We start from the raw sequence: 11,604 nt of genomic DNA on the forward strand, positions 1-11,604 counted from the left end.
ACCCTCCTGCTGCCAGGACAGGGGGCTCCGCGTGAAGGTCAAGGCATCCCGTATGAGAGGGAGGCAGCCAGATCCCAAGACAGAAGTCCGTGCTTCAGTGAGCTCCCCTCCCCGCTGAACTGCAAAAATCATTTCACCTGTAGCAGCGGAGAGAGGTCAGACTTGGGGAACTGAGAATTTGGTTGGAAAACTATTTTTTTTCCCCAGTTGCTACTTGCCAAAAAAGAATTACAAATTCCAAGTTAGCATCGCTTAAGTGTTTGGGAGGGACTTTCTCTTTTCCATAAGCCCTGGAGGTAGACAGTGTTCAGGGGAAGGGCAGGAAATGCTGACCTGTGCAGAAGGACTGTCAGTGAAACACCCGAATTTCACTGGTTTCTCTGCTCTGCTGAGGAATTCTACCCAAAATAGAGTTCCTTCTAATATTCAGACCACTGGGATGCCCTATCATTTAAGTTATAAGCATAGAAATGAAATCAGACAAAGTGCCAGAAAAAGATTTGCAGAGTTATAATCAAAGAGAACATGCGATGATAATTTATATCAGGAATCACTGGACTTATTTGCACAAGTCAGTGCCAATTTATGTGAAAGTGCAGATGATATGGAAATTTGTTAGGAAAATATGCTTTACCAATATTGATCTCCCTAGTGGTAACAGAAAGTCTAAACAGAGCAGTATCTACCAAAGGGGAGAAGTTTATGAGAACCTCACAAATGAAAGCACCAGGATCAGATGGCCATTTATTTTTTTAATTTTTTAAAGACTTTTTTTTTTTAAGATTTTATTTATTTATTTGACAGAGAGAGATCACAAGTAGGCAGAGAGGCAGGCAGAGAGAGAGAGAGGAGGAAGCAGGCTCCCTGCTGAGCAGAGAGCCCGATGTGGGCCTCGATCCCAGGACCCTGAGATCATGACCTGAGCCGAAGGCAGCGGCTTAACCCACTTGAGCCACCCAGGCGCCCCAATTTTTTAAAGACTTTTAAAAAATTTATTTATTTGACAGACAGAGATCACAAGTAGGCAGACAGGCAGGCAGAGAGAGAGAGAGAGAGGAGGAAGCAGGCTCCCCGTGGAGCAGAGAGCCCAATGTGGGGCTCGATCCCAGGACCCTGGTATCATGACCTGAGCCGAAGGCAGAGGCTTTAACCCACTGAGCCACCCAGGCGCCCCCAGATGGCCATTTATTTTTAAGATTTTATTTATTTATTCATGAGAGAGAGAGGCAGAGGGAGAAGCAGACAGAGCAGAGAGCCCGACAGGAGACTTGATCCCAGGACCCTGGGATCATGACCTGAGCGTAAGGCAAATGTTTACCGGACTAAGCCACCCAGGGGCCCCAGGATCTGATGGTTAAAAGGGCAGATCCTGTCATTCCTTTAACTTTCATACGACCCAGTACCCATTTAAATAGCTTTGGGTGGTTACCACATCATTCCACAGCTGCATTTTTGCTGAGTTTTCGGTAATCAGCTCTGATTGCTTTTATAATCAATTAAGACACATGAATTCACATTAATCCTTTGTCTTTCCCACACACAAATACACAATTTGGTCCCTGCCCACTATCGAATACTCCCCGTATCCAAGTTAGAGATTAGAGCCATAGTGCTGGACACCCTTAGTTCCCAGACACACAAATACACAAACGTTACACACAGGTGCAAACTCCCACGCAAATGTACAACATACACGCAAATGCACAGTGGTATACCCCCACACACATACACACACTCACACTCCACAGGGAACTCACACTCATGCACAAATTCATCAAATGCAAGCACATAATCACATTTACACACCCTCGTCCCGACGCTCACGTTCCCAGTCCCATGTATACGATCTCATTCAAGGTCAGCATGCACGTGTGTGTCTCAATAATGTGGTCATGTGTGTAAGAATAAAGGCATCCCCTCACATTGGATGCCTGAAGATGGGGGGAAAGGGGCACTTCCAACTTGTCCACTCCGTCCATCCCTGCAACAACCCACAAAAATGATACTTGCCACATGCAGTATTTTAAAGTTTTTTTTTAATATTTTATTTATTTATTTGACAGAGAGATCACAAGTAGGCAGAGAGGCAGGCAGAGAGAAAGGAAGAGAAGCAGGCCCCCTGCCGAGCAGAGAGCCCGATGTGGGGCCCGATCCCAGGACCCCGGGATCGTGACCTGAGCTGAAGGCAGAGGATTTAACCCACTGAGCCACCCAGGTGCCCCACCACATGCAGTATTTTAAAGTGCCGTGAGCATTGCCAGGGGCCAACTTGGCATGTCGCAGGGGCGTCGAAAGAGTGGGGTTCAAATGAGGACTAAGGGACCAGGGTCAGGTGGTGTGCAGACAGCATGGGAGTGTGGAGGGCACAAAACTCTTAAAGGCATGTTGTGTCATAACAAGCAATGAATGCAGATAGATACAGAAAAGCAAGGTGGGGGGAGGCTAAAATGAACCTGAGGTACTGGGTCAGAGTCAGGGACATGTGAACATATGTTTAGCTGTAGAGATGCAAGTAGACAGGTAGATAAAGAGAAAACTACACGTGCATGTGCCGACAAAGATTTCACAGGTCGGTCTGCTCAGAGGGCCTAACAGCAATGAAATGCCAGGAGCAAGGAGAAGGTCCAGCACTCACCAAGCACCCACAGTCTTGTATCTAACGCTGTTCTCTAACCAAAGGCTCCTTAGAGAGATGGCGGGAAGATACAAGAGGAGCCTGGAGCATCTTGCAGTGACAAAACGTAAGAGTAAGGAAGTGCTCAAAAAGCAAGAAAACTGGGGGCCGCCTGGGTGGTCAGCTGGTTCAGCGTGATTAAGGGTCTGCCTTCAGTTCAAGTCATGATCTCAGGGTCCTGGGATTGAGCCCCAAGTCAACTCCCTGCTCAATGAGGAGTCTGTTTCTCCCCATGCCTCTGCCCTCCCCCAACCTGTGTGCTTCAGCGCAAACTCTCTCTCACATAAATAAATTAAATTAAAAAAAAAAAAAAAAAACTGAAGACATATCAAAGGGACACAGTAGCCAAACCTGAAAGGGTTCTTGTTCGGCACCCTGTCAACAGTGCTCTGATACCAACAGGATGTCCTGCAATTCCACGTAATTCTGACATTCTCCGTTAGTACAGACCCCGCAAGTTAAAGGCGAGGTCCTTCCCAAGACTAATCCCTGTCCCAAGTCACTGCCTGCTAGGGAGGTATTCCCAGACTGGGGCATCTGGCGGCTGGCTACAAATGCAAGGGCTTCCCACACTCCCCCCAGGCTGGAGATTGGCTGGGAAGATTCACAGAACTCAGGAAAGTGCTGTACGTCTGGTGATCCTGGATAAAGTTAATTCGTGTATCGGCACCCATAAAACAGAGGCCACCCCAGCGGCCCAACGCACATCACAGATACACCTAAGCCTGCCTGCCCCTACGTGGAACATGGGCAAGGAAACCTAACACACACCAATGACAATCCGCGGACTCCAGCTGACCCCACTGGGGGAAACAGCGCCTGCGGCTTCCCGAGGAAGTCCCTGACCTCCTCCTCAATCACACCTGGTGTCTGGATGGCCTCTTCCAAAACGTGCTCTCACCCCAAACCCTTCAGGAAGAGCGCCCCCTTGTGAGGAAGCTCTGTCCTCCCGAGATCAAAGGTGGTCTTCCTTTGAATAAAAGACAGCGAACTTGTTACTAAATGGTTTTAGTTTTGTGATTGGACATCATTTGATTATAAAGGACAGCAATAAGGAGCCACAGGAAGGCATCCACAGAGCGAGATCTGGAAGGGTTGCCCACAGAGTAGCTTCTGCTCCCCACCAAGAAATTCCCTGGAGCTTCTCCAGAGGTTTAAATTAAGGTTTCATTAAGTAGGCATGGTTGATTAAATGAGGGTCGTCTGCCGCAACCCAAGCCCCAGTCAGCCTCCTTCCACTCCCCAGAGGTTGGGCAGCTGAGTGTTTCAGTCCAACCATGCAGCTGGTCTTCCAAAGTTGTTCATTTCAGTCCTCCGTTCTAAAGCTATGTGGGGAACCAGGGGTTCCCCACCCCTACCCATAGTTGCCTCCTTAGTATAATACAGACGCTCCCACCACTCAGAAAATCTGAAAGGTTTTGGAGCTCTGAGCCCAAAACCTGAGACAAAGACCAGATGTACCTGCATATATGTGCATATACACATATGTATGTATTTTATTATACCATGGCTCTCAGTGACCAAAGCTGGAACAATTTAAGCAACAAAATACGTTACATACTATTGAATTATAGCACAAAGTATAAAAGACGTATAAAGGAATTGAAGAAACAAATAAAGGAGGGAGAAGTGACACAGCTTCCATACAGAAGAACGGCAAATAATATATGGGGTTACTTAGCCCTCCAGGAGGTGGAGCTTAACTCAACCCCCCCCCCCCACCCTCAAGCACTTCTCCTCTCTCCCCCCACACTACTGTGGGCTACGGTTACAGTCTCCCAAAGAACAGACTCTGGAAAGGCATGCAGAGAAATTTTACAGTGGAGAACCTGGTAAACATGCCTTAACTAACTGCTCAAGATTAACACCATGCAAGATGACTCATGTTAATTGCATGAACCTCTCAGGCCAGATACTGTGATGAGATGTGATACTCTTCTGAAAAACCCATAAACCCAATTTGCCCATGAGAAACACTTCAGACAAATTCAACTTTAGAGGCATTCTAAAACCTACAAGACCACTGCTCCTCAAACCCATCACAATCAACACAGAAGGTCTGAGAAAATGTCACAGAGCAGAAGAGCCTGGGGGAGACGGGATGACTACATGGTCCTGGACTGGATCCTGATGAGAAAAATGATGCTGTTAAAACAACTGAAATGTAAAGAATGTCTGGAGTTTACGTAATAGTAGCACACCACTGTTGGCTCCTTGGTTTTGACAGATGAACTATGGTAAACTTAAGATGGTAACATTTGGGGTACTGGGTGACAGATATTTTGGAACTTAGTGTAATCTTTACAAGTTCTCTGCAAATCTAAAGTTATTCCAAAATAAAATGTTTACTTTTGAAAATTCACAAATAAGAGAGGATTATATTATAATTTTTTTCAAAGAGTTTACTTATTTATTTGATACAAGCAGGGACAGCAGCAGGCTGAGGGTGAGGGAGAAACAGGCTCCCCGGGAACCTGATGTGGGGCTCCATTAGGACCTATGTGGAAGGCAATTAAGTAATTAATTCAGTCAATTCAGTCAATTAAGCAATTGACTGAGCCACCCAGGCAACCCATATTAAAATATTTTTTAAAAGATTTTATTTTTAAGTAATCTCTATTTGCTTAAATATTAAGTAGTACTTAAATAGTAAGAAGAAATTACTTAAACAGCCCCTACTAATGTGAGGGCTTGAACTCATGATCCCAAGATTAAGAGTCACATGCTCTACTCAGGGAGCCAGTCAGACGCCCCTAAAATATTTCTATGTCTGAGTTAATATCCTTTTAGTTTTCCTTTCAAAGGTGTCCATTTTGCTCCAGTCATGATTTCAAAAGCGATAAGACCCCTTGTTGAGCAAAATATATTCACCTTCTGGCTTCAAATTGCTACTCATCTACTGCCCCCAGCTTGATGAAATGCTCCTCTGTAACGTCTTGTATCCTCAAGTTGGAAAAGCAGAAGTCCATCTTGAAACATCTTTTCGCCAAAAGAGCCAACTGCCATCAAGATTTAATACAGAACAATCCACCTTCTAAACATTCCCAGAGTCTGGTCAGTCTTTTCCTACACACCCGATCTGTGTACTGGCTGCCCCCCACCTGCCCCCTTTATAAAATTCAGAGGACATATCTTCCTAAGTTCCTCTTCGCCCCCTGCAGTTTACTCTTAAAATGTTGACCTGAAAATATTTTAATATGCTCGTCTTTCTCCATTAGCCTTAGCATATTTCAAATGTTTTCAATTTATCTTAGGCTATAAAGCACAATATTCGCAACACAGCCTCCAAAGCCAGAAATAAGTAAAACTTGATTTTTCCCTCCAGCTTCACCCCAGGCCATTTGCATCACAAATCAGAACCATGGCTCCCATCCCTAGTTTCCAAAAAGACTACCCACTTGCTATTCCCTCTTATCCAACTGTCTTCACAATTCCAAGCTCAGGTACATCTTAGGACATTTTAATGTATCTCAATTTGAACGTTACACAGTCAAAGGCATTTCCAGTGTCCACATTATTTCAGGACTGTTCTATGGAATCTTAACTTCTCCAGTGTAACTGTTAATGAAAAGACAACTATCTAAGTACACACATGTTAATTACAGAAGAGTTCATGTACCACGCTATCGTTATTTACTATTTCATATTAGGCCAGTGTCAGTCTGTCTTGCTCACCCCTCTCTCTGCAGGGAAACTGGCTCATAATTGCTCTAAACATGCTTTCAGGTTTGGGCATATCCATGACTGAACAGGTGGAAGACAATTCATACTTCTCTGATGAGATGACGGAATTATGTATTTCTCCCACAGCAGACACAGTAGAGCTGGCGCATGCTGGGGTCATGGCTCATGAGAACAAAAGGACTAACGGTTGAAAAACAAGCAGTGATTAGGACAGCGGCATTGATCAGCCACCGCTTGGAATCACTAAAGAAAGCCAAGTAAATGTAAATGATGGAGGAGAGGGCATAAAATAATAAAAAGGTGGTCACCAAAACAACGATGCTTCTGATGGCTCTCGTCTCAGGGGAGGGTCTGGGGGAGAGACTGTTCCTACGGATGTGTTGGACCCTCTGCTTGTGCCTGTAGAGGACGAAAACCATGGAGCTGCTGGCCAAGGTCATGAGTCCCAAACACAAACTGTCGTGGAAAGATGTCACTGTGGCGTACACTGAGCTTGCGATCTTGGCGCTATGCCACCAAGCAGGACAATATCTGAAATCTCTTTTCTTTGTAATATTTTTGTTGCTCCATTGACCAGTCACAAAAATAGGAAAAAACATACTTCCCACCATATGGAGCACCCAGCACAGGGTACAGGAGAGGCCAACGTACTTGGCAGATTTCACTTTAAGCTCTGCCCACCTGGAGTTCCCGGGGTGGATGGTGACAGCCTGGCAGATACTCAGGAGGCAGGTGGAACAAATGGACATGCCTCTGGCTACTCTGTGAACATAGAGAAGGAGGTGGCACTCATGGTAAGTGGCGGAATGTTTCAGCCCTAAAGCTGCCATGGTCTCTGGGACTCCTCTCGAGAGAATGACCAGGCAGTTGGCTGCAGTCAAGTGCCCAATAATCCAATCTGTGGCTCTCAGCTTGCATCCCCTGAAGTAAAGGGACGTGCAATGATACAAGAGCGAGAAGTTCCCCAGGATTCCGACGACTATCTGGAATAGCAAGATCATTCCTATATTCAAGTCCACCGAAGCCATTCCGTCATTTTCCAGAACTCAATATTCAAATTCACAGGCAGGGGGTTCTGCATGAAGACATAAGTTTGGGGCATGAGTTTCATGACATGAAAAAGACATGAGTTTCACAGGAAATAAAATCTCCACTTACCTTTCCTTCTCCCTGAGGCTTAATACTTAAAATATGTTCTCTTTTGGTACAGAGATTTCCCAGTTCGGGTGTTTCTTTTTATAGCGCTTACAGTGTGTGGGTAACTGTCGTAGCTCTACCAATTCTAATTTAATATTCACAAGCCTATGAGTAAGGAACTACTATAACTCTCATTTTATGGGCGAGGAGAATTTAACCATGGGCACTGAAATGATTCCTCTAAATAGCAGGAGGATTGGGATTTGAACGTGGGAAGCCTAGCTGCAATGACCTTAGTGTGTACTACTCTATTCTGCTATGCCAGGTGCCTAGTTATGGGTGCAAGCACACACACACGCACACACCCTTCTCACATTTTAAATTTATTTTACTATATAAACTTGGTTTGCTAGTTTCCCATTTTTAAATATTTCTTTCATAACCAATATAACCAAGGAGTGAGGATTCAAAGGCCTTAATAAATCATAGGTGTACTGAATAATTTTATGAGCCAATTTGATTTATTTAATGTAGACAAATATTAGGATGGCAGCAGAAAAAGTAATTTCATTTTTTTCCTGAACCCCAAATACAATGGCACCCATAACAGAAAGTATTGCCCCAAACTACAGCTAAAATATGGGACATGAAACATATATAGTGACAAAGTATATCAGGGCAGGAAATAAATTAATCCTATAAAGATCACATCACTATTTGTGTATTATTCTAGAATAAACAAACTGAAACTTGAACAGATACTTGATTTGGAAAAGCTATTACAATATAAGACAAACATGCAAAATGGCATTTAAAAAATATTTTATTTATTTATTTGACAGAGAGAGATCACAAGTAGGCAGAGAGGCAGGCAGCGTGAAAGGGGAGAAGCAGGCTTGCCGCTGAGCAGAGAGACCGATGTGGGACTTGATCCCAGGACCTGGGATCATGACCTGAGCTGAAGGCAGAGGCTTTAATCCACTGAGCCACCCAGGCGCCCTGCAAAATGGCATTTGAAGACTTGGAACTTTGAACATTTAATAACTGAAAAGCAAGAGAGGTGAATGGTGAGCTGGTAATAATATTGAAATGATTTTTTAAAAGATTTACTTACTTATTTGAGAGAGAGAGGAAGAAACAATGTGAGCAAGGGGAGGAGCAGAAGGAAAGGGGGACAAGCAGACTCCCCTCTGAGTAGGAGCCTGTCGCAGGGCTGGATCCCAAAACCCTGAGACCACAACCTGAGCCGAAATCAGGAGTTGGATGCTCAACTGGCTGAGCCACCCAGGTGCCCATGAAATGATTTTAAACCAGAGAAAAACTACCTTTTTTTTTCCTGATGAGATTATATTTTTAAATTAACTTATCATTTTAAAATTAAAATATAAAAATAAAGTCCTTAATCTTTTGCTCTTTGAACTCCTCTACTACGAAGTTAACTTTTTCTTAAGGAACCTTTCCTAATTTCAGGAAACAAAATTGTCTCACAGATCACTAGATCACCAATATTTTCAGTAGAGACACGTTTACTGTCTCCATTCAGCTTGTCACACTCAAGTTATAGTACAATAAATTTCAGTAATTCCCATTCAGTCACACTTTTCCTGCTGTGAATCAGGTAATTTAACTCTTCCCATCATATTCATTATTACATGCACAGGCCTTTACAGAAATCACAGTATTGCCCCTGAAAATGTCCCTGTGACTCTCACACACTGTACTGAATAGCAGACTAATTCTGAAATTATAATCTTGTAGCATCTTAAAAATCAGACTCTGAAAGCACTTGGATCAAATACCACAAACGCCTTTAAATGACGGTTTTGTTAAATTACATTAGCAGCAGTCAGGCATGGATTTAGCAGGCTCTCTCAACGTCAGGACTGTTGGCTCAGACATGCGCACTTACCCAGGTTCCTGCTGCATCTCCTGAGTGTCGAAACTCTGCTCTTGGACTAAACTAGGAGATACTCACAAACTCTTTCCCACTCCCTGGACTGTGAGTCAGGTGTAAAGCAGTGGCCGAAGCATGTGTGGATGGCAGGCAGCCAGAGCCTGAGATATGGGCTAGAATGTTCACCTCCCCAAAGACATGCAATCATCATGTCACCTATAGGGACAGGGACAGATCACGCTTGGGGAGCTGAGAACAGTTCTGAAAAACTTTAATTACCAGCATCTATTAGAAGTTTCTAATGGGCATATCCAAAGGGACCATCAGAGTGTTTGGGAGAAACTCTTCCATTATTCCTGGAAACAGACAGGTCTCACGTGGAAGGAGGAAATGCTCAGGTCTGAGCCACGAAAGCCCAGCAGAAAAGTGCACGTGCCTCATTGGAATCTGTGCTTCCCTGAGAATTTCTTTTATCCCAGTCTAATTCTTTGTTAAACCTCAGATCCCTGAGTACCGCCATCATTTAACTTAGAAGCAGAAATAAAGAATCATACAAAGGACCCAAGAAGGATTTGCTATTTTTAAGGTTTCTAATTAGTGCGATAAGGGGCTAATCATTTTCAATAAATGCAAAAGAAAGAATATGATGTCAATGATTGAGATTTTAAAATATTTGCCCTTAACTTTCTCCAAGTTAAAACAAACTAGCCAGAAAGCCCATACAAAATGGACACTTTCAGGTGCCTGGGTGGCTCAGTGGTTAAACGTCTGCTTTCGGCTCAGGTCCTGATCTCAGGGTCCTGGGATCGAGCCCCACATGGGCCTCTCTGCTCAGTGGGGAGCCTGCTTCCCCCCCTCTCTCTCTGCCTGTCTCTCTGCCTACTTATAATCTCTCTGTCAAATAAATAAATAAAATCTTTTAAAAAATAGCCACACAAAAACTCTAGAAAAGAAAAAATGAGCATGTCTAGCCTTATGAGATATGTTTATTTATGAACAGACTATTAGATCAATGAAGTGAAAAATTCAGAAGTATGCCAAAGTGCAAAAGAAAAGTTAGTAACCAGCAAAAACTACAGTGGGAAGAACATCATTAATGCTTGGCATCTGGGAAATGGGAATTCCTATCGAAACGACAATAAATGAGGGGCACTTGGCGGGCTCAGTCAGAAGAGCGTGCAACTCCTGATCTCCAGGTCATTAGTTTAAGACCCATGCTGGAGGCAGAGATTACTTAAAAAAATAAAATCTTTTTTAAAAATGACAATAAATGGTCATATTCTTTACATCCTATAGCAAGGTAAAGGTCAAGCTAAAGAGAAGTCAATACGGTAAAAAAAAAATAAAGCATGGTTGAATTCCTTCCTAAGACCTGCTTCTGAGAAGCATCTGACTATAAACCAATGTCTGGCTCATTGTCCTTAATGGAATCGCTCCCTGACAGCTTTGGGCTTGAAAAATGTCCTTGCTGAGTTTTGATGTAAACTTGTTTTGTACGTTCAGAACGGCCAGTGGTGTATCCATCGGCACTATCTGCTTCTTGAGTGGGTTCCAGAGCATCACAACTGGCCCCAGGAACTCCAAGGTAAGAGCTTAAATTAAAATCTCCCCGGTGCCTCTCTAACAAACAGCTGCTTGATCCTGAATATACCAGCAAATGCCACTTTTCCTCCTCTTGTGACTACAAATAAACAGGGAAAAACATCACAAAGAAACATGACTGGGGATTGCAAATAAGATCACACAGTCACCACTTGCTGCACTTTCAATCCTCCCTCATGTGGTGGGTTTGGGATTCGGGATCTGGGCAGCATCTCCATAGTTTTCAAGCTCTTAAGATATAAGCAGTGGGTCCAGCACATTCATAGGAACAACATGTCCCCCCAGAATTTCCCCTGACATGAGGGCTCCCCCAAGCATCCTTGTCTTGGTAAGCACGTTTCTATCTTTAAATGCTCTCTCTTCCACTTTTTCATCTTATTTAGCTCTTTCTGAAAATCCCAGTTGGTGGCCGCTGAACCCACCCGTTATGATCACTTCATGTTTTTCAACAATCAGCCCTTTTGTTCTTGGAGCCATGACCTTACTGTGTCCAGGATCTTCTCTGCATGCTGCAAAAGGAACACACAACTTCCTATAACGTACAATAGCCAAAAACTATTATAAATAGTTTAAACAACGTGTGGTCATTTGAGCACCAACTCCAACTCCTTGC

The 11,604-nt window shown here is 43.7% G+C and overlaps 2 protein-coding genes across 2 annotated transcripts in view; one reads left to right on the plus strand and one right to left on the minus strand.

Moving 5' to 3' along the window:
* The window catches only part of LOC132005468 (zinc finger protein 11-like), a 331,984-nt gene that overhangs the window by 301,093 nt on the left and 19,287 nt on the right, over nucleotides 1-11,604 (plus strand). The gene's annotated exons all lie outside the window — the stretch shown is intronic.
* LOC132005780 (vomeronasal type-1 receptor 2) lies at nucleotides 6,411-7,386 on the minus strand. Its single transcript, XM_059383323.1, has one exon. The coding sequence runs from the start codon at nucleotides 7,384-7,386 to the stop codon at nucleotides 6,466-6,468; it is 921 nt and encodes a 306-aa protein (XP_059239306.1). The 3' UTR covers nucleotides 6,411-6,465.

Source organism: Mustela nigripes, chromosome 17 (genome assembly GCF_022355385.1).
Source record: "Mustela nigripes isolate SB6536 chromosome 17, MUSNIG.SB6536, whole genome shotgun sequence".
NCBI lineage: Eukaryota > Metazoa > Chordata > Mammalia > Carnivora > Mustelidae > Mustela > Mustela nigripes.